Below are 23,451 nucleotides of genomic sequence, written 5' to 3' on the forward strand. Positions count from 1 at the left end.
ACACAGCTGGCAAAACACATGGCAAGGGGAGGGGCCCTTGTCCTTGAAGATGCCACAGCCTTAAAATGGATTCTGGAAGGATTCTGCGTGTGCAGCTCAGCCCTGGGTAAAGCAGTGGGCTCTGCACCCCACCTGGGGCCTGGGGCTGCGGGGCTGCTGGAGCCAGGGTCTGGGGCTCTGCCACTGGCGGTGTAACCTTGGGCTAGCCACTAGGGTCCTCAGGGCTCCCTGGCTTTCTGGGGAGAAGTGGGGATGAGCCGAGACAATTGTCCCATTTTCTTCCAGCTCTCATAACCAGTTTGTGATGTAAGAGTACAGGTGGGTTACGACTGGGGCCTTAGGAAAGGAGGCAGGTGGAGGAAGAGCTGGCTGAGGGCTCAGGGGTCCCTGGATCCCAGGGAGGGGTGAGATTTCTGGAAGTGGAGATGGCAGAGCGAATGTTGTGGACTGGACAGTGTCTTAAAAGCATGGTCAACTAAGGTGACAAATGCTTACTGGTAAGAGGACAGCCCCAGCCTGGCTTCACTGATAATGTTCCTGGAATGGACCTGTGGGCCATCCCTGTAGGTGCTGTTTTGGTGGTAATTTTCAATGAATCCCTCTTTTCCCCAGTCCCATGTGGGAGGACTCCACCAGAAGCTCCCAGGCCTGCCTAGCCGACCGACCCAGCCATGGCCCCGGGCTCCAGGGCGGCTCAAGGGCCACCTCCTCCGGTGGTCCCTGACTCAGGTCCCAGCACAGCACCCCAACCAGGTTGGCCCAGCTGCAGTTTGTCTGAGAGATGCTGTCAGTACCGCAGGTCAAAATTGTGTGAGAAGCTCCCACCTCCTGTCTCCTCGCCCTCACTGAGGCCTCTCAGGAAAGGCCAGCTTGTGAACACAGGGGTGAGGCAGGGCCCCACTGTGGCCCAGGGGCAGGTGGGGAGAAGCTGAGGGGGGAATAGAGGAGAGAAGGGGAGGCGCATCCCGGCCCCTCTTTGCCTTCATCTGTCCTGTGTATTGAAGTATCTCAAGGAATCTTACTGGACAGATTTCTGAGGGAACTCGGGCAAGTGACTTGAACTCTGTTTTCCTCTTCTGTGAAATGGGGACAAGGACAGGCCCTCCCTCAAGGGGCTTCTCTGAGAGTTTCATAAATACAAGTTCACAGTGCAGTGCCCGGCTCACGCAAACTCTACTGCTGTTCTTGTCATACTTATTCTTTCCTTGTGGCCCCAAACCACTGGCCCTAGGGCACCCTCGGCTTCTCTACTCATAGACGGTCACATCCTAGAAGCGGAGGAAGCTGGGACCTGGCGCAGTAGACTGACCAGACCCTCACTGAGGGCCCAAGGCTGAGACTGGGTCATGGACAGTGGAGTCCCGGCGGTTCCCAACAACACAGAGATGAGGATCAGCCCCTGAGGCCACCGCCCACTGTCAGCAACCCTGGGTTCCTCTCCTAACCCAGTGGAAGGCACAGCCACACCTGCTCCTCTGGGGAAAACGGGCCCACACCACAGCCATGGTTCTGCTGGAGAAGCCGAGAAGCCACTCGGGGCTCCTTCTGGTCTCTTAGGCTGGGGATGCCTCTTGGGACTGGTTGGGTGGGGAGGTTTGGGTGCACCTTGTGGGGTGGGGTGGGGACTGCAACACCCAGGAGGAGGCTCAGGGGCTCTGTGTGGGGAGGCTGCTGTGATGAGCTGCCTGGCGTATGATGGCCTCAGCCCAGGCCGGGCGGTGGGTGGCCCCACGTGGCTGTGGTGTGCTGAAGCTGAAACTACAAGGCCACGGCACTGGCTGCGTGTTTGGATGGGGCTGTCATGTGGGGCAGAGGGAGAGGCCAAGTCGAAGGTGATGAGGGAGTGGACACTCTTCTCAGTCACTGCAGAAGGGACAGGTCCTGGGGCTGCAGGGGCCCGAGAGGAGGGGTCTGAACTCAGAGGACACCCAGGAGGGACCATGGAGGGGCTCCTTTGGGGAGCCAGGACCTTCTGGAAGCCCAGCTACAGGTGGGGACATGGGCAGAAGTGTGGATGGGGTGCAGGGAGGTGAGGGACAGAAGGCCAAGCCCGGTGATGCCTTGGGGACAGACAGGAAGAGCCTGCATCTGAGGCCCCAGGTATCTGTGGGGAGGGGCCCAGCCCTTCCTGGTCTGTGATCTCAGTGTATCCAGCCCTGGTGTGTGCAGATGTGACTGTGTGTGGCAGGTGTGACCTGTTATGTGTGTGTAGTTGACAAGTGCATGGGTTTGGGTGACTGTGATTATATTCTAGGTGTGACTGTGTGGGTGTGACTGTTCTCTGTGGTGTGACTGTTGTGTAGCAGGTGATGAACTGTGTTATTCTGTGTGACTGTGTGTGTTGGGTGTGACCTTGTTAATTCTGTGTGTAGTGACTGTGTGGGTGTGACTGTTACTCTTGATGTTGTGGAACTGTGTGTGGTAGTGACTAGTGTGTGAACTGTGTGTGACTGTGATGGTGCAAGGTGGTGAACTGTGTTAATCTGTGTGACTGTGGTGGGTGGTGACTGTGTATTCTGTGTGTGACTGTTGTGCCAGGTGTGACTGTTTATTCTGTGTGTGCTGTGTGTGTGGGTGGACTGTGGTTAATTCTGTGTGTGTGACTGTGGTGCGCGTGTGACTGTGTTATTCTGTGTGTAGTGACTGCATGGGTGTTGACTGTGGTTAACTGTGGTGTGACAGTTGTGTGGTGAGTGTGATGTTATTCTGTGTGACTGTGTGCCAGGTGTGACGTGTTACTGTGTGTCAGTGTGTGTGGGGTGACTGTGTTAGCTCTGTGTGGTGTGAGCTGGTGTGTGGGGTGGAGCTGGTGTGGGTGTGACTGTTATTGCTGGTGTGTGTGACTGTGTGAGGTGTGGGTGTGACTGGTGTTACTTCTGTGTGTGTGACTTGTGGGCGGGTGGTGAACTTACTGCCGTGTGGTGTGGGGTGTGGACTGGGTGTTGATTTCGTGGTGTGGGCCGGGGGGCAGCAAGGGGCCCCAGAATCCCAGGAGCACCTCAGTGCACTCAGTATGCCTCCAATCGTCACCCCAGGAGCAAAGGCCCCTGATTCCTCCTGTCAGAGGAAACGAAGTCCACAGGGCCTCGGGTTCCTCCACCCTTCTCCAGTCGATGGGTACTCAGAGGTAATGACTCTTCAAGTTCAAGAACATCCTTTTATCACAACCACTCTCCACAAATGTGGCTATGGGGGTAAGGCACCTGGTTGGGACGCTTTCCAGAGGTAAGGTTGGGGTCCGTCCCTGACCAGTGTCCCTCAGGGCGGCAGGTGGCCTCCAGCAGCTGGGGGGTTTCCAGCTTCAATGCCAGCAGCCTTGACTACTTTGGACTCCTGGTGAGCTCTTCCTTGTTGGAAGCAGAGGGGTATTGTGGGCCTGCCTCTGTCCCCAAGGATCAGAAGCTGCCCCCGGCCAGGCCCTGCCTGGCCTCACCTGCAGCCTGGGTGCACAGCAGCCTGGGCCCTGCCTACACGATGCCCTCTGTGTGCTTGCTCTGCCAGAACACCAGTGCCGTCACCAGCAGGGTCCACCGTGATGGGGACCACGATGAAGGGGTAGAGGCGCTGCTAGGCGGGTCCCGCACGGCCTGCCTGAGATGGGGCAGGCCCTGAAGTAGTGCTGTGCAACTGCCAGCGAAGAACCTGTCCACCTCTGCGTTGGGCCATGAAGCAGACTAGTTCTCGCCATGTGCCAGGTGCAGTCGGCCAGCTCCCTGTAGCTCCTGTGGATGTGAGAGGAGGTGGTGAGACCCTGGGCAGAGCAGGGGAACCAACCGCGGGACCCCAGCCAGGGTGCTGCAAGTGGGCCCCTCACGGGCGGGCCCTGGAGCTTGGCTTGGAAAAGCCGGTAGCCGAGCAGTGCCTGGATCCAGGGGGCAGGTCCGAACGGCTCCAGGGGGGACTCCAGGCACCTGCTGGCGGGGCCGTGGTGCGAGGAAGCCTGGCGTGGCTGTGGGGCCTCTCAGCAGCTCTGTCTGCACGCAGAAGGACGGACCCAGGCGTGGGTGGCAATGAAGCCTGCGACCTCTGCCCCGGCGTTGCTCGCCACCGAGCTCCTCTGCCACCGCCAGGCAAGGTGCAACGGGCGTGGTGGGTCGCATCTGTGTGTGACCTGTTGATTCTGTATGTGACAGTAACCGTGTAATTCTTTGATGTGTGAGGTGTGTGACTATGTGTAGACTGTTATTCTGTGTGATGAACTGGTGTGACTGTTATTCACTGTATGGACAGTGTTAAGTTCGTCTGTGGTGACTGTGTATGTGACCTGTTGATTCACTGCATGGATGGTTGTTCTCTGTGTGACTGTGTGTGTGTTATTACTGTATGGACTATTATTCTCTGTGTGAGCTGTGTGGTGTGACTGTGTGTATGTCACTTTGTGAGCAGTGTTAGTTCTGTGTGACTGTGTGACTGTATTGCACTGTGAGCAGGTGGTTATTGCTGTGTGACTGTACTTGTTTATTCACTGTATGGACAGGGTTATGAGTGCTGGTGTGACTGGCTAGTTTGTGTGGCTATTGTTCTGTGTGACTGTGTGTGTCTGATTCTGTGTTGATGTTGACTGTTAGTTCGTGTGGTGTGGGTGAACTGGTGTTATTCTGTGTGTGTGATGTGGTGACTTAGTTCTGCTGTGTAACGTGTATTAATTCTGTGTGTGACTGTGACCTGTTATGTCTGCTTGTGTGACTCTGTGGTGAGCATTGTCTCTGTGTGACTGGTGTAGTATTGCTATATGTGACTGTGGTTGTGTGATATGTTTCTGTGTGACATGTGGTGTGGTTACTGTTATTCTCTGTGACTATGTGACTGTGTAACGTGGTATTATCTGGCATCGTGACGTGGTTATCGCCTCTGTGATTGTGTGTAGACTGCGTTATGGTGTGTGTGTGACTGTGTGTGACTGTGTGTTGCTCTTGTGACTGTGTGCATGTGTGTGTGAGACTGTTTTCTGTGAACTGTGGTGTGTGACTATTTTCTGTGTGTTGACTGTGTGTTACTGTTATTCTGTGGGTGGACTGTTATTCCCTGGTTGGTGAACCTGTATCGTGAATAGCTGTGCTATTCTGTGTGACTATTATTCCTGTGTGTAACTGTGGTGATGTGTTCTGTGTGACTGTGTGTAACTGTTATTCTCTGCGTGTGACTGAATTCTATGTTACTGTGGTGTGTGGGACTATATGTTATACTGTAACTGTTTATCCGTGGTTGTGACTGTGGGTGTGAGCTGTTATTCGTCTGTGTGTGACTGTTATTCTGTGTGTGTGAGACAGCTTCTATGTGTGACTGTGTACACTGGTTATTCTGTGTGACTGTGACTGTGTTATTCTCTGTGTGTGATTGTGTGGTGTTATTCTGGTGTGGTGACTGTGTAACAGTTATTCTGACTGTTACTGTGCTATTCTCTGTGTGGTGGACTGGTTTACTCTGTGTGTGTGTAGTCCCTGTGAGTGGTAACTTGGTATGTTTCTGGTGGGTTTGGTAACGGTGGTGTAGTCCGGTGTGGTGGTGTCCTTGGTGTGTGGTACTGTTATTGAGTTGTAGTGGGTTGAGTGGTGTGGAGCTGTGGGGGTTATTCTGGTGGTACGCCGTGTGTGTGGGGTGTGGAAGTGGTATTAGTTCTGGTGTGTGAAGCCTGGTGTGTGCAGGGGTGTGACTGTGTTATTCTGTGTGTGTGACTGTGTATGCAGGTGTGACTGTGTTATTCTGTGTGTGTGTGACTGTGCGGGTGTGACTGTGTTATTCTGTGTGTGACTGTGTTATTCTGTGTGTGTGACTGTGTGTGTGGACTTCACCACAGGGCCCCTGACCCTATCCTGCCATGGCTACAGGTGCCTTTACCCACAGTTATGGCTGCCACTAGGCTAGAGGGAAGGGAGTGGAGGTGGCTGTGCTGAGCCAGAGGCCCGGGGGGCATGGGCAGAGGGTGTGCCATTGGGGTGTTCCTTGGGCTTGGCTTGGAGAGCAGCCATTGCAGAGTCCCCTCTGCTCCAGGAATTCTAACCCTCAAAGTCGCAGCAGATGAGCTCATTCCCACCCTGCCCCTTAGGTGCTCTCAGGACTCTGCTCCCCCAGGGTTCTCTGGGGAGAGCAAACGCCATCTGTTTCTGAACAACTTTTCCCATAGACAGGGGTTTGTAGGCCACAGGCTGCCCTTTGAAATGAAGTGGACAAAACCCAAGTGGACTCAGCCATCGGTGCTTTTCCGTGTCATCTTCCAACCCAGTACATGGGTGCCAAGTGCCTCTTCCAGCAGAGGAAACTGAGGCTCTGAGACAGCACTGGCCATGGGTAGAACCCAGACCACGCCAGATCATTCTGCCTCCAGCCCTGCATTTCCCCCAACTCCCAACCCCCTGCTTCACAAAACAGCCCCGAGACTCAGGAAGAAAGGCCCCTCTGGTGTTGCATGGGGCTCAGAGCCTGTTCTCAGGGACTGACTGCCTGAGGGGTCTTGGTGGCATTCACTGTTGTCACCATTCCATGATAACTGCTGTTATCATGAAGATCCACTGGGTGCCCCTGCATGATAGGCACAGGCTCAGCAGGGCCTGTGTGTGATCTCGCTCACGCTTGGGGACCACTGTTACCCATTGTTTTATAGACAGGGAAACAGAGGTTTGGGAAGACTGGAGGGCTTCCAGGTGAGAGGGCCAGGGTGTGACTGCACAGGTCTCACACCTCACCACTGTCCCTCGCCTTTGGTGGCCAAATCTGGCCACAGCTTGGACACTTCCTTGTCTGGGTCCAAGTCGCACTCACTGGGGGTTGAGGCCACAGTGGGCATCCATAAGCCAGTAAGCCTTGAATGAGCCCTTGCCCCATAGGGGCAGCCTGAGTGCCTCTAGGGCAGTTGTCAAGTCCCCTTCACCCCCGTACCCATGATGCCAGTGTGATGCCAGGCTTGCCGTGGCAGTTGTACCACCAGGGCTGCAACCAGGGTAGGAACAGGCTCAAAGCCCTTTCTACCATCCCAGACTCTTCTCTCCTGGGAAGCAGATTTCTTAGGCTGCTGAGGGAGGAACAGCACAGCCTGTCACCCCAGGGCACAGGCAAAGACACACCATGGCTGGTGGAAGGATAGGAAGGAACTCTTTTTCTTTGGAAGGGCACCAGGAAACCATCCTGGCCTAGGATCCTGCACCATACAAAACAGAGGCCTTGGCTGGGCATGGTGGCTTATGCCTGTAATCCCAGCACTTTGGGAGGCCGAGCCTAGTGGATCACAAGGTCAGGAGTTTGAGACCAGCCTGGCCAAGATGGTGAAACCCTGTCTCTACTAAAAATACAAAAATTAGCTGGGTGCAGTGGCGGGTGCCTGTAATCCCAGCTACTCAGGAGACTGAGGCAAGAGAATCGCTTGAACCCGGGAGGTGGAGGTTGCAGTGAGCTGAGATCACGTCACTGCACTTGAGCCTGGGTGACAGAGCAAAACTAAGACTTTGTCTCAAAACAACAAAAACAAAAAACAGTGATCTCTTCTCGCCGGGGAAGGGACAGGACAGTCGCACCCAAGACCCCAGCAGAGTTTGTCTGCCACAGGAAAAAGGGGTAGGAATTCTGAGGCAAAGGGCACAGGGAAGGGCCTGTCTAAACTGAGGCTGGATCAGGACACAGAGAACCCTCCCCAAGCCTTTGAACATAACCTTGGTATAGAATAACAAGCAGTACCTATCTACTGCCAAGAGAAAGTGGGGCGAGATCCATGCTGCAGCACAGGCAGGCAAGAGAAAGCTGAAAGCAGAGGGTGGGGCACCACACTGAGAAATCTCCTCCAGTGCCCTAGTCCCAACCCTGGGCACAAGGCAATGGCAGCTCATTGCTAGAGGTACTTGAGGCCTATGGTACATTGAAGATAACCATAACAATGACAAATCCCAAACCCAGTTCAATTCCTAACAAGATTGACTAAAATCCCACATTAACAGTCTGACAGAAGAGGCTTACCCATTTCCACATGTAAATACTATTGACTGTAGTCACCTCTGTTCTATACATGAATGTTCAGTATTCAATAAAAATTATATATTTTTTTTGTTCAGAAGTAACAAAAAACAACCAATCCATTGCCAAGAGGCAAAACAATGAATGGAATTAGACTCAGAGATGACCTAGATGTCAGACAGGTATGTTAGAATGGCTAGATGATAATGGGTCTAGTGGAAAGGGTAGACAATATGCATGAACAGATGAAGAATTTAAGCAGAGAGGTGGAAACTCAAAGTCAAAGACAGTTGCTAGAAATAAAAAGACATAGCATCAGAGAGAATTCCTTCAATGGGCCCATCAGCAGACACGAAGACTGAGGAAAGAGAGAAATTGAAGATATGTCAGTAGAAATTAACCAAACTGAAACACAAAGAGAAAAAAAAAGTGGGGGAAGACTAGAGCATCCAAGACCTGCGTAACATGACAATCCTGTAAATGACATCAACCTCAACTCATAATGTTAGAGTCCCAGAAGGAGGAGAGGGAATGGAGCAGAAGAAATATTTGAAGAGGTAATGGCTGAGGCTTTTAAAAAAATGATGAAAGACATAAAACTGCAGATCCAAGAAGCTTAGAGAACCTAAAACAGGACAGAAAACAAAGCAGCTACAATAGCAAACAACCACATAGACACATCGAAGTCCAACTGCTGAACACCAAAGAAAAAGGAAGAAATCTTGAAGTCAGAGGAAAAAAGGCATACAGAAGAACAGTGAGTTATAGCAGATTTCTTAATTTCTTATCAGAGGCTTGTCCTGCGGGAAGACAATGGGCAACATCTTGAAAGTATTAGGGGTTGGGGGGAGGGGAAACACATTCTTGTTTTCTACACCTAGGAATTTTCTATATTCTAGGAATTCTATACCTAGAAAAAAATACCTTTTGAAAATGAGGTTGAGGCTGGGCACATTGGCTCACACCTGTAATTCCAGCACTTTGGGAGGCTGAGGCAAGCGGATCACTTGAGGTCAGGAGTTAGAGACCAGCCTGGCTAACATGGTGAAACCTCGCCTCTACTAAAAATACAAAAATCAGCTGGGTGTGGTGGCGGACACCTGTAATCCCAGCTACTGAGAAGGCTGAGGCAGGAGAATTACTTGAACCTGGGAGGCAGAGGTTGCAGTGAGTTGAGATCAGGCCATTACACTCCAGCCTGGGTGACAGAGCAAGACTGTCTTGAAGAAAACAAAACAAAACAAAACAACAAAAAAAGAGGTTGATATAAGAACCTTTTGAGAAAAAAGAAGCTGACGGGATTCATTGCCAGCAGACCTGTGCTACAAGAAATGTCAAAGAAAGTTCTTCAGTCATAAGAAAGAATTTGAGATCCACATGAATAGATGACGGGCTCCAAAAACAGTGAAAATGAAGGTAATAGAAGGATACTTTTCCTTATACTTAATCTAGACAGTGAGTAAATGGATCAGAGGTCATAAATCAAATGTGAGGAGACCCTCGGGGGCTTTAAGAGGCTATACAGAAAAAGTAGGGGCCTCTCCAGCATCCCAGTGCCCCTCTACCCCAGCCCTATCATACGGTCACTGTTTTTCCTCCCTGGCCGCCCTCTAGGTCACTGCCCTCAGTGCACAACGCCTCCCTTAGCCCATGCAAGAGGCCTAGTAGATGAGGCATGAGGAGGGACAGGCAGCAGAGGGTGTGCCCTGCCTGTGGGCATTGGGGTATGTGGTCTTTCCAGGTGAGCAAGGACTCATGTTTCAAGAAGAAAACAGAAGTGGAAAAAGCCACAGGAAGTCGTGACAGTCTGAGTCTCATCGTGGGGAAAAAAACAAATGAATACGTTATGTGGCTGGTCCACGGTAAATGTTAGACGTGTTATTGTTGCTGAAAACCAAGTCTAGGCTTCTCAGCTACAGGGCTAAACAGTAAGAATGCTGCCTCTTTTTTTTTTTTTTTTTTGACTGAGTCTCGCTCTCTCACCTAGGCTGGAGTGCAGTGGTGTAATCTCAGCTGACTGCAACCTCCACCTCCTGGGTTCAAGCGATTCTCCTGCCTCAGCCTCTAGAGTAGCTAGGACTACAGACACGGTCCACCACACCTGGCTAATTTTTGTATTTTTAGTAGAGACGGGGTTTCACTATGTTGGCCAGGCTGGTCTCAAACTCCTGACCTCAGGTGATCCACCTGCCTTGGCCTCCCAAAGTGCTGGGATTACAGGCGTGAGTCACTGCATCTGCCCAGTGAATGCTGCTTTGAATGATGATCCTGTCCCATATCTCAGACCCTCCAAACCCACAGGCAGTTTAGGTTTTGGTGTTCTGCAGATCCAGTGATACATGATCCTGAACACTGCCCCCTGTCCTCTGAGGCGCGGAGCTGTGGCATTTTTTGGAGGAGCTATTGCCATCTCTGCACCGGCCAAACAGAACAGGAAGGAGCGGATGCAGGAAGCCACGCCACCACAGAACCCACGCTGAGGCCATGCTGAGGCAGATAGGGCCGTGTGTGGGTGGGCTATTCTGGGACCAGGCACTCTCTCCTTGATATGTTAGCCTTCTGGATTGCAGCGCCACCCACGTCTAAAAATATCTCTAATGTGCTGTTGGCTGCCCACTTCATCCTGTTTATTTATACAGAAGTGACAGCTGAAACTTTCAATAAATGTTGTGAGCTCCGTCAGTGAGGATGTGATAAAAAAAATTCCCCTCAGAGTACATTCTTCTGCCCAACAGAACATAGAACTGACTGAAGGACCCAAAATAGTCATGAAAAATACACCCTGACTCGAACTCCCGAAAGTTTCAGTTCTCATGTCACTGAGCAATTATCCTTTTTTGGCTAGGACTTTCTATTCTGGGGCTCGAAGCAAACTTTGCTCGGAATGTTCCTGAATCCTATGGCGGGAGTTTCCAGCATATCTGGGTCCTACGTCAAGGCCCGGCACCACAGTTCATGGTGGTGTACCTGCTGGTAAGAAAGTGTGATCGCTGATGGTCACAAGTGAGTCGTCTACTCTGGGGACACCCTGAGGTTGCAGTTGTCCCCCAGCTACCCCTGGCTGGCCCTAATGTGAAATATCAGAGCCTGGGCCCTGTCACCCACAGACCTGGGTTCAAATCCCAGTTCCACCTCTTACCCAGAGTGATCCTGGAGACCTCATTTGCTTGTTCAAGCCTTAGTCTCCTATTAAGATGAAGAGACAGGTCCTCACTCGATTGGCTCATGAAGTATACATTTCTCATCCTTTTTGAATTTATACTTAAGCAAAAGGTGACCAGGCAATGTGTGTCTAAATCATCAGAAAATCTGAGGGGAAACCACTTTTGGCTTTAAATTCACTTTTTACAATTTATTTATTTATTTTAGACAGGGTTTTGCTCTGTTGCTTGGGCTGGACTGCAGTGTGGCATGATCTTGGCTCACTGCAACCTCTGCCTCCCGGGTTCAGGTGATCCTCTTGCCTCACCCTCCAGAATAGCTGGGATTACAGGTGTGCACCACCACACCTGGCAAACTTTTATTTATTTATTTATTTATTTATTTATTTATTTATTTAATTTATTTAGTACAGACAGGGTTTCACCATGTTGGCCACGCTGATCTCAAATTCCTGGGCTCAAGCGACCTGTCCGCCTTGGCCTCCCAAAGTGCTGGGATTACAGGCATAAGCCACCACACCCAGCCTCAGTTCACTTTATCTGCATCAGTATTTGCCTCCCTCTACCCTGGAGGATTCAGCCTGGTGGCTTCCAGCAGCTTTCATTACCTGCTGGGGCGGGAGGTGCCACCCCATGTATCCTGACAGCCAGCGTGGGTGAGCCACTTGAGGCTGGCTCAGGGAGCCTGTCCCAATGCCAGGCAGACATGGGGTAGGGATTCAGATAGGGCGGTGTACGGGTGGCTACAAAACAGAGAGGAATCCCTATGAGGCATTTAAATCACTGTTTCTTCTAGAAATACAAATGACTACCAGGCATGTGAAATGGAAGACCACACATCCAGACGGCGCTCCTCTTACAGATGAGAATGCTAGGCTGGGCGCGGTGGCTCATACGTGAAACCCCGGCACTGTGGGAGGCCTGGGCCGGAGGATTGCTTGAGCCTAGGAGTTTGAGACCAGTGTGGGCAACACAGTGAGACCTTGTCTCTACAAAAAAATACAAAAATTTGCCTTATGGCGTGCACCTGTAGTCCCAGCTAGTTGGGAGGCTTAGGTCAGAGGATCACATGAGCCCAGGGAGGTGGGAGATTGAGGCTGCAGTGAGCTGTGTTCCTGCCACTGCACTCCAGCCTGGGCAACAGAGTGAGACCCTGTCTCAAAAGAAAGAAATGCTGAATGCTAGTGAAGGTGTAGGACACTGAGGCAAGCGCTCACAGCATTCCTCACAGAAGATAAACTGGTACAATTTTTCTGAAATACAATGTGGCAATATGTATCAATAATGTCAAACTCATAGATGCCTCTTGACCCCGTAATTCCATTACTGGGGTTTATCCTGAATTAATAATGTGAAATATAGATAACAGTGATCTAAGAAGGTGTCCACTGCAGATTTATAATTATGAAAAACAGCAAACAACAGGACAGTGGTCACAGAAATTATTTATGAGCGGCTCTGTTATGTAGCTGTTAAAATTATATTTAGGAAGAAAATTTTAAGACGTAGAAAACTATTTATGTTCTAAAGCTGGGCAAAAGAACAGCTCTCATGCCTGTGATCCCAGCACTTTGGGAGGCTGAGGCAGGAGGATCGCTTGAGGCCAGGAGTTCAAGACCAGCCTGGGCAACATAGTGAGACCCAGTTTCTCTGCTAAATAAATAAATAGTTTTAAAAAGCAGCAGCAGGTTAGACCAGATACCATAAACAGCCTGGGTTGGGGTAAAATGGTCCACATGGGAAGGGGACACACCAGAATGTTACAGGGGTGATCCTCACCAGAATGGTGATAACACAAAGGACTTTTCTCTCAACTTGTTTGGATTTTCTGGGTTTTCTACCTTGAGCATACATACTTTTTATAATTATATTTAACAGCTCATTTTAGCAGGAAGGCTCACAGGAAACCAGATGTTGACGTTACTGCATGTGCAGCCACCGCACCTGGTGTCTGGGGCAGCCTGGGTCTTCCCACCAGAAGGCTCTGATATGCAGGTAGGGCTGGGACCCTCTGGTGACAGTGGCTCACAGGGCAGGCGTGCAGTGCAGACAGGGAGCGGGGACAGGGCACTGGGCCTCTCCAGTCTCAGTGGCCTCCTGTGTGGAATTGGGGGCCCTGCGGGATACAACTCTGAGGCAGGAAGGGGCCCTGTGGGAGGGTGAGTGGGGTGCAGAGTGGGCCCTGGGGGCAGGACCCCACTTTCCTCCTTGCTCTGTCCCCCCGACCCCCTCTGCAGGGACTTCTGCATCCTCCTGGTCCTCCTGTTCCCTCCTCCATCTCCCTGTCCTTCTGGCCCCTCCTCTTCCTCCTGATCCCTCTCTCCTCCTGGACCCTCCCTTCTCCTCCCATCCCCAGCCCCTCCTCCACTTCCTGATCCCTCCCTCCTCCTCCCAGCCCCTTCTTCTTCCTCCCAGCCCCTCCTCCTCCTCCTGATCCCTCCCTCTTCCACCTCGTCCTTGCTCCAGGCCCCTCCTCATCCTCACTCCAGCCTTGCTGCCGGTGGCAGTGGGGCATCCTCACTGACTTAAGCCCCCCGCCCTTCCCAGCCCTGGGAGGAGAGGCATCCCTGGCGAAGCGCTCCTTCTCTCTTGGCGTTGGGCTGCACCTGTGAGCTCCCCATTCTCCCTCCTCCACCTGAAGCCTAGGCCGTTCACTTCTGGTTGTGAACACGTGTGACTCAGGGCCCCCAAGCCATGCCTATCCCCTGAGTTATCATGGCTCCCCTTCCCTTAAGGGTGCCCTCCCCTCCTGAGGCCCCATCACTGTGCCCAGGATGGGGCAGAAGTGACTTGTCCTGGTGGATGGGTTATTACAACTCACATACCAGCTTCCACCTTTCTGCAGTGAGTGAGTATGTGGAGGCCTGGCATCTATGCACCCCTTCTTCTGCCTCCTCCAGTTTAGTCAGGGGCAGCCATCAAATCCCTCCACTCCCCTCCACTCTGCATGCTGGGCTCAACCACAACGGGCTCTCCAGGTCACATCCCATACCCTGGCACCTGCCCTAACCCACCGTCCACACCTTCCCACCCCTGCTTCATGCCTTCTGGGCTCACCATTGCACCTGTCCCGGATTCAGAAGCCTCTGTGTGGGTTGCTCAACTGGGACCCCTCCCTCCTGCTGGCCACATTCTAGCCATACTCCCTGCTCACCTGGGTCCCCTCCCTCTTGCTAGCCACATTCTGGCCACAGTGGCCAGCATTCTGCCTCGGGGCCTTTGCACATGCTGTTCCTTTTACCTGGAAAGTTCTCAGCCTCATCTTCACAGGGCCACCCTATGCTCACCCTTCACTTAAATGTCATGTCCTCAAAGAGGCCTTTCTGGATGCTTCAATCATATTTGGCTCCCCCAGCAAAGTGGGGTTTTCCTTCCTAGATGTGTGTTACTTTGTGCCTGTCCATGGATTCATGTGATTATTGAATCACTGTTGGTCTCAACAACCAGAAATGCAGATACCACCAGGGTAGGGAGGGTGAGAGCCAAAATCCCACTTACTGTGCTCACAGCGGCCACCTCCAAGGCAAAGTGACACAAAGGCTAAGGAAGACAGCGAGAGAGGGCTGTGCCCAGGAGACGCAGACAGAAGGTGAGCAGGGGTGCAGGCTTCCCAGCAGACCCGGCCCAGGCCAGTGAGAAGGGCCATCCGTGGGGCTGTCTAGGATACTCCACCTAGAACAGACTCAGCACCAGGCCGCAGCGCACAGACGGCCACAGCTGCCAGGAACGCAAGATCGTGGGGGACTTAAACACACCTCCCAAGGCTAGCTAGATAAACAGTAGCATGAAATGATTATGAAAAATAATGTTCATAAACTGATGCAGTGACTGAAAAAGGTTCCATTCCACAGAGACTCAGCCAGCTTTTCCAAGGCCCCTGGGTCCATATTAGGCAGCAAAAAGAGACTCATCACATCCCCAGAGAATAAATCGTAAGTCAATATTCTTAGGCTACAATACTGAAAACTAAAAATTAGTTTTTACAAAAGGATATATTTTAAAAAACGGAATTCTTAGAAATGAAAGATCGTTTACATAATTTTGAAGTCATGCGAGAAGTTAAAAATTCAATTACAAAATATTAAGAAACAAGAATGGCAAGATACTATGTGTACAAATGAATGGAATGGGGCAAAAGTGGATTCTGAGAAAAATTAACATTTGTAAATGATCTTATTAAACAAAAATAAATGAAAATAAACAAAATAAGTATCCAAAGCAAGATTTTTTTTAAAAAGAATAAATCTCTGCAAATGGCAAATAATTTGTCCATCAATAATTATTAAAAGCTAATATTGGCCAGACGCGGTGGCTCACGCCTGTAATCCCAGCACTTTGGGGGGCCAAGGTGGGCAGATCACTTGAGGTCAGAAGTTCAAGACCAGCCGGGGCAGCATGGTGAAACCCCATCTCTCCTGAAAATACCAAAATTAGCCAGGAGTGCTGGCACACACCTGTAGTCCCAGTTACTTGGGTGGCTGAGGCACAAGAATCCCTTGAAGCCAGGAGGCAGAGGTTGCAGTGAGTCGAGATCGTGCCACTGCACTCTAGCCTGGGCAACAGAGTCAGACACTGTCCTAAAAAAACAAACAAATAAATACAAAAAAACAAACAAATAAAAAAAAAAAAAAAAAAAAAAAGAAAAGAAAAGAAAAGAAAAGAAAATTATAAGGGATTAATGTGTAAAAAAAGTTTGTTAAAATTGGAAAATCCTCTGTGAATTGGGATACTTTTGGGAAATTATAAACTATCAAATATTGACTTAAAAGGAGGAATTCCAAGAAGAAAATGGAAAATGTTATTAAAGAATTGCTGTCTCAAAAGGCACTAGATCCCAGGCAGTTTTTTTTTTTTTTTTTTTTTTTTAATTGAGACAGGGTCTCACTATGTTGCTCTGGCTGGTCTCAAACTCTTGGGCTCAAATGATGCCACCTCAGCCTCCCAAAGTGCTGGGATTACAGGAGTGAGAGGCATGAGCCACTGCAAATTCTTAATGTGAAAGAAAAAGATGTGGAGCTTCCCAGTTCATTTAAAAAAGTGAAGAAACCCTGATCCCACGCCTCTTAAGATGGCATGACATGTGTCTCAGCGCATGCGCACACGGACAGAACGATGCCCTTCACTTCTACCTATGAATAGACACTCAAGTCCTCTATCCAATGCTAACAAATTTCATCTAGCCATATAGCATATTTTATTTAAAGGAGGGCTAATCTCAGGAATGCTTTAAACCTGTTACTACAAAATCACACTTTAATACACCATGGGAAGAAAACACACCATCATTTTCGTACACATTGAGAAGGCATTTGAGAAAACTCAACATTCGTTTCTGATTTTTTTAAAAAAAGCTATAACCTTGGAAACACAGAAAGAGACTATTTTCTTAATGTGATAAAAATCTCTCTCTCGGCCGGGCGTGGTGCCTCACACCTGTAATCCCAGCACTTTGGGAGGCTGAGGCAGGAGGGTCACCTGAGGTCAGGAGTTTGCGACCAGCCTGGGCAACACGGTGAAACCCCGTCTCTACTAAAATACAAAAAATTAGCCGGGTGTGGAGGTGTGTGCCTATAGTCCCAGCTACTCAGGAGGCTGAGGCAGGAGAATTGCTTGAACCCGGGAGGCGGAGGTTGCAGTGAGCAGAGATCGCGCCACTGCACTCCAGCCTGGGCAATGGAGCATGACCCTGTCTCAAAGAAAAAAAAATCTCTCTCTCAAACCAATAGCATGCATCCCATTTAGGACTGGAACGCAGGGGCATTTTCATGGCATCCAGTAATAGGCTTATTTTGCATTTAGGGGGCCGGGGCTGGCTTCTCCCTTGTGGTTTCTGCCTTTGGTGTCAGGGCTCCCACCCAAGATTCCGTGAATAGCGGGACCTTTCCAAAGCAGGGAGGGGCTGGCCACTTACTGTGCCACTTCCTCTGTGGACAGAGCCATGCTGTGGCCTGGCGTGCGTCAGGCGTGGGCAAGCGCAGGGCCCGCTTGTCTTTAAGAGGCCTCAGCCCAGGCCCTGGGGATATGAAAGCCCATGTGCTGTAGCTTCCCATCTACATCTGCCTGTGTGAGTAGGGAGCCTGGCTTCCTGTCTCACTTCTGCCCAGCACTGCTGGAGGCAGCAGAGAACTGGGCACCTTTTGTTTTTCTTGACACTGGGGAAATGTATAAGGAAGTCTTGTTAACTGATGAAAAACACTTCAGCACACTGTTGCTGGCCTGGGAAATGTGGGCTGGGCCAGCAGGCTCTGAGCCAGCTGTGCACACCTGGAACTCCTACTGGGTGAGTGGCTGCTCCCATACCCCTGGGACTTGCAGCACATGCCGGGAAAGGCAGATATTGTGCTATTAAACCCTTCCTAAATCAGACTGGTCAGAGAGTACAGTCAAACTAGGGAAAAGGGCCAAGCGTTACAAGTCCTATGTACCTGTACCGGCCCAGGGATGCCTACACATTTGACGTACCGCACTGCGGAGACAGGAATGCTTTGAAATAAGTGTCATCATTGCATGCAAATGAATATGTTAAACAGGAATTTTCCCCAGGTTCTGACTATGGTTTATCTATTTAAGTTGTACTAACAGGGACTTCTGACATCTTAGCAAAGCCATTTTCCCAAGAGCACAAGGGGAAATGCCAACTCCATTCCTCTCCAAAGAATTACAGCATCTGGCCAGGCATGGTGGTTCAGCCTATAATCCCAGCGCTGTGGGAGGCTGAGGTGGGCAGATCACCTGAGGTCAGGAGTTCGAGACCAGTCTGGCCAACATGGTGAAACCCTGTCTCTACTAAAAATACAAAAATTAGCCAGGTGTGGTGGCGCACGCCTGTGGTTCCATCTACTCGGGAGGCTGAGGCAAGAGAACGACTTGAACTGGGGAGGTGGAGATTGCAGTGAACCGAAATTGCACCACTGCACTCCAGACTGGGAGACAGAGTGAGATTCAGTTTCAAAAAGAAAAAAAAAAATTTAAAAAAAGGCCGGGCGCGGTGGCTCATGCCTGTAATCCCAGCATTTTGGGAGGCTGAGGCAGGTGGATCACGAGGTCAGGAGTTCGAGACCAGCCTTGCCAACACGGTGAAACCCCGTCTCTACTAAAAATACAAAAATTAGCTGGGTGTAGTGGCGTGTGCCTGTAATCTCAGGAGGCTGAGGCAGGAGAATCGCTTGAACTCGGGAGGTAGAGGTTGCAGTGAGCCGAGATTGCGCCACTGCACTCCAGCCTGGGAGACAGAGCGAGACTCCATCTCAAAAAAAACAAAAAGAAACAAACACACAAAAAATCACCCCCCCTCCCCAAAAAAAGGATGACAGCAGCTGTGAGCATGTGTTTCTGAGGTTTCCACTAAGACTCTTGGATCTGTAAACAAGAAGCCTCACCACAGGCTTCTTGCAAATACTTCACCAAATCATGGAAGCTAATTCCATTCCACACCTTTGCGACCAGCTGAATACTGCGCTTCACCAGTGACTAGGTGCTTGCTGAAAAGGAGGCCAAAGGCCTCTCTCTTGCAGGAAAAGGAACAATGTGAATAACGCACTGAAGAAAGAATCTTGGGAGGGTTCGAGGAAACAGGACAAGATAGATGAAAATGGGCCCAGTGTTCTCACTGCTGTGGAGGAGGCCATAATTCCTCCTGTGACACTTGCAGTGACTGTACAGCATGCTAATAAAGCCAGAGAAAAAGGCCAGCCCTCTCTGCATGTTGAGCAGAGAAGGCAGACACGGGAGCACCTGTGGCCTCATTCTCACCTCCCCTCGCTCATGGCCTGTCTGGGCCTCAGGCTCTGTCCTGTCCCATGTCATCTGCTCTTTCAGTCTCCCTCTTTCCTGGCCTGAAGTATAGCTGGTTTTCCCATTCCTGGGATGGAGGCTGAGGCCCAGGCAGTGCCTGTGGTTGCATGCTGGGCTCTGGGGTCTGCCTGGACTGATGGACACCCTGTGATAGCTAAGAGTGCCACATGGAGCATCTGGTGAGCTGCAGGCATGTAAAAAAGGGACCCACTGAGGCTGGGGCAGGTGACCCCACCATCCCCACGGACAGCACACCACACCCCCAGGACATTTAAAGGCCTGGCCCCTCTGCTGTCCAAAAGTCTAAGAGGCTGGGTGCAGTGGCTCACAACTGCAACCCCAGCACTTGGAGAGGCCAAAGCGGGAGGATCACTTGAGCCCGGGAGTTCCAGACCAGTCTGGGCAATACAGAAAGTCTCCCCCATCTCTACACAAAGTTTAAAAAGTTAGCCAGGAGTGGTGGTGTGTGCCTGTAGTCCTAGCTACTTGGGAGGCTGAGTCAGGAGGATTGCTTGAGTCCAGGAAGTCAAGGCTGCAGTGAGCTAAGATCATGCAACTGCATTCCAGTCCAGGCGGCAGAGGGAGACCCTGCCTTAAAAACGAAACAAAACAAAACAAAAAAAGTCTAAGAAAATACTAAGACCTGTTTCCCCGAGTGAGTGTGACCCTAGGGCAGGCGTTCTTATCCCCTCCTTATGGACAAGGGCGCTTGCTGAGGTGATGGCGAGGTCCCCGAGGCAGCAGTGCAGAGTGGGGAACGGTCCAGGGGTCTGCTGGGGACTGCTTGGCCTCCTCCACTCAGGGCCCTCCCTGGGCCTGGCTTCCTTGCTTCCCTCCTCTTCTCCTGCTATGGTGGCCCCAGGCTGGGAAGGAATCTGGGCGCCTCTGACGATGCTGGGAGGAGGAAGCGAGAGTTTTCTAAATCCATCCCTGGCTCCATGTGCAGCCAGGTCTGGCACCAGACACAGCCTGGGGGCTGCCAAGCCAGGCTCCCCACAGAGCAGCCACAGCGGGTGGGCAGACGGGCACAATGCCTCCTCTGAGAACAGTCCTGGGCAGCTCCCTGGCTCTGGGGCTGCCAGATGAAGTGCAATTTTACCATGCAGTGGGCGTCCCAGGCAAAGTCACAGACTGTCCTATGCTGGCTGCATCTGGGCCTGAGCAGGGGGTGCATTGCGTCCCAGGGTCCGAGGATCAGGGAATGCTGGGAGATTGCCGAGCTGTGCCCACTGTGGGCTGGGCGCATGTGACCCCACGGGCTCGCTACAACCCCTGGGAGGTGTCCTGGGACCCCTGTGGGGACACCCGGGTCTAGCTGCCCAGCTGTGTGATGGGGCTGAGACCACACTCAGGCCTGCCCAGGCCCCAGGGTTCCCACCTCATGGGGACATGGGTGTGACATGTGTCCGAGTCTCAGGATTAAGCATGACAGCCGGGATGCTATATTTGGATACTAACACCCTGGGGGCACTGTCCTTGTGAAGCAACACTGGCCTGGAGGCTGGACGGGCTCTGCCCTCCCACCCACCCCTGGTCTCAGCACCAGCTGGCCCAAAGCACTCTCTCCCTGATGCCACTGGACTCTGCAGGGCCCCCCGCTGGGCTTCACGAGCCTTCAACAATCCACCCTGCGCACCCACGGGGCGCCCTGCATCATGCTGGCCCCTACACAGGCATCCCACCAACTGGCCGCCTCCATCCGGGTGGCAGCCTTGCCACCGCTGCCCTCCTGCCCTAATCTCACCACATTTGGAGCTCAGGGCAACACTGAGTGTGGGGAAAGGGCCAGGCCAGGAAACATCCCACCATGGGGTGTTCACTGTGGGGGCTTCGAGGAGTTGGCAATTACGGAGCCTCGGTGTTTTCACTTTTAAAATGGGTTCAGTGATCCCTGGCTCACAGCAGCAGCGTGGTGAGAACTCCCTCAGAGGGCCACTACCATGCCGCTCTCTGATGGGAGCCCATGACTCCCCATAGGACCTCTTTGCACAGCAGGGGGTGGGCATGTGACTCGCACTGCCCCATCTTTGGATGGGAGTCCCACACAGGCAGGCAACACGTGGCTTCCTGTCTCGCTCCTGACTCGCTCTACAATCCCCACCATAGGGCTGACCTCAAGGGAGGGCGAGGGGCTCCAGAGGCCACAGTAGTGGGGGGCTGTGGCTCGAGGAGGGAGGGGGAGGTCCTGTTGCACTGGGTCCTTAGTGGCTGGCACCACTGGCCAGGTGTCTGCTAAGTCCTCAGCAAATGGCTGCTGAGCTGAGTCAGGTATCTGGGTCCTGAGGAGTACCCTGCTACCAACGTGCCTTCACCTCACTTGTCAAAGGAGAACCACAACCAGACAGGAGCAGGAACAGGTCACCCCTGTTCCCCAGGGCTGGCAACGCTTTATCTCACCTCCTGTGAACCCGTGGCCCTCTGTTCAGTCTCAGAACGTGTTTGTGCACCACGGGGAGCCACCCTCACCCAAGCAGGGGAGAAGATTCCAGCCATACAGGGTATTCTCCACAATTCAAAAGCCGCCCTGCACAGCCTGGGCCTTGGAACTGCCACAGTGCACCAGGAGGGTGAAGATGCCAAGAAATAAGTGTGTTGGGGACCCACAGAGCCTCAGGCCCGCCTGGTTTCTGGGATGGAGGGGTGGTAGGGGGGTCTCACCCCCCAACCAGGTCTATCTCGGGCGGGGGATTCAGGAGCTGGCGCTGCCTGTCAGCAACATTCCCTGGTTGTCCTGGCTGCCCCAGGTCTGAGGACATATGGCCTGCGAGCTGCTCAAAGGGCCCTTCCACAGACAGCCTCGCCCTGGCCTAGCTCCCACCCCAGCACTGCCCCCGGCTCCTCTTGCCTCCTTCCCACAATGGCAGAAATCCAGCCTCCCTGTAAAGAGGTGAGTTAATATGTCCATTAGGCTTGGGGATAAAGGAAACTCTCATTCACTGCCGTATAATTAGTTTAAACCACACTATCCTAATTAAAAACTACTTTAGGCCGGGCGAAGCAGCTCATGCCTGTAATCCCAAGACTTTGAAGGGCCAAGGTGGGCCGATCACTTGAGGTCAGGAGTTCAAGACCAGCCTGGGCAACATGGCGAAACCCTGTCTCTACTAAAAATACAAAAAATTAGCTGGGCATCGTGGCATGCACCTGTAGTCCCAGCTTCTAGGGAGGCTGAGGCACAAGAATCATGTGAACTTGGGAGGCAGGGGTTGCAGTGAGCTGAGATCACGCCACTGCACTTCAGCCTGGGTGACAGAGGAAGACTGTATCAAAAAAGAAAAAAGAAAAAAGAAAAGAAACTATTTTTATTTTTATTTTATTTTTTTTGAGACAAAATCTTGCACTTGTCGCCCAGGATGGAGTGCAGTGGCGCAATCTTGGCTCACTGCAACCTCCACCTCCTGGGTTCAAGCAATTCTCTTGCCTCAGCCTCCGAGTAGCTGGGACTACAGGTGCATGCCACCACGCTCGACTGATTTTTGTATTTTCAGTAGAGACGTGGTTTTGCCATGTTGTTCATGCTGGTCTCAAACTCCTGACCTCAAGTGATCCACCTGCCTTGGTCTTCCAAAGTGCCGGGATTATAGGTGTGAGCCACCACACCCGGCTGAAACTACTTTAGAAAGAGTAAAAAGCAGAATTTGCATTGCAGAAAATAAAAACAGATTATCTGGAAAAATGTATCCGGAAAGAGGATGCAACATGTACAGGTAGAAACAGTGCAAGACATGACAAAGAAGTGAAAGAAGGCAAAAATAATTCCAGTGGAGCACGGAGGGGCTAGAGGAGGGGCTGGAGGAACCAGGTTCGGAAACCTCAGCTATTGGGGAATGTCAGCGTCCGGTCCTGGAGAAAGCAGTCCGAGGAGGAAACTGCACTCTGCACACCAAAGCCTCTGCAGGCTCAACGAGGCCATCAGCAAAACAGGTTCTCACAAAATGTTTAAACTAAAAAGAATACTGCAAGCAACCACGCCAGGAAGGAGGAGGTCAGATTTTAAAAATATACATAAATCACAACCCCTTCTGCCTTCTCTGATGACATCCCAAACACCCGGAGACAATGGAACAACAGCTACACGAACTTCACAGAACAAAGTTGCTCCTTGGAGATTTATTATCTTGCCAAGCTGTCACTCATGTTGCAAAGACGACAGAGAGCTCCTTAGAAATTGTTGAATCCTGAGAATGTATTAATCACATGGCTTATTTCTAGGACCCACTTGAAATAATCGCCTGAATTTAAAGGGCAACATGTAAAAGGGAATGATGCTAAAAATAAGACATGCTTGAATTAACAACCTATTTGCAAAGATAAGTAAACAAGAGCCCTATCAGAGCGAGGCTTATTACTGATGAAAGTATGCAAATAGTGCAACTGTCAGAAAAACAGCGTAAAAATTAAAAACCAAATTACATAGAAGACAGAAAGGACAAAGTAGGTTTTAGAACATTAATTGCAATCAATGAGGAGAAGGAAGAAGTGGGGGAGACGAGAGAAGAATGGAGAGAGAGAGAGAGAGAGAGAGAGAGAGAGAGAGGGAGAGAGAGGGAGAGAG

At 51.4% G+C, this 23,451-nt stretch overlaps 1 protein-coding gene across 1 annotated transcript in view; it reads right to left on the reverse strand.

Moving 5' to 3' along the window:
• Positions 1-3,446: 3,446 nt before the first annotated feature.
• The window catches only part of RAMP1 (receptor activity modifying protein 1), a 56,701-nt gene continuing 36,696 nt past the window's right edge, over positions 3,447-23,451 (reverse strand). Inside the window, 6 exon segments of the mRNA XM_017890380.1 lie at positions 3,447-3,527; positions 3,529-3,563; positions 3,566-3,586; positions 3,589-3,634; positions 3,636-3,676; positions 3,679-3,722. Coding sequence (XP_017745869.1) covers positions 3,468-3,527; positions 3,529-3,563; positions 3,566-3,586; positions 3,589-3,634; positions 3,636-3,676; positions 3,679-3,722 — 247 coding nt within the window. The 3' untranslated portion in view covers positions 3,447-3,467.

Source organism: Rhinopithecus bieti, unplaced genomic scaffold (genome assembly GCF_001698545.2).
Source record: "Rhinopithecus bieti isolate Rb0 unplaced genomic scaffold, ASM169854v2 scaffold_19482, whole genome shotgun sequence".
In the NCBI taxonomy this organism is placed as follows: Eukaryota; Metazoa; Chordata; class Mammalia; order Primates; family Cercopithecidae; genus Rhinopithecus; species Rhinopithecus bieti.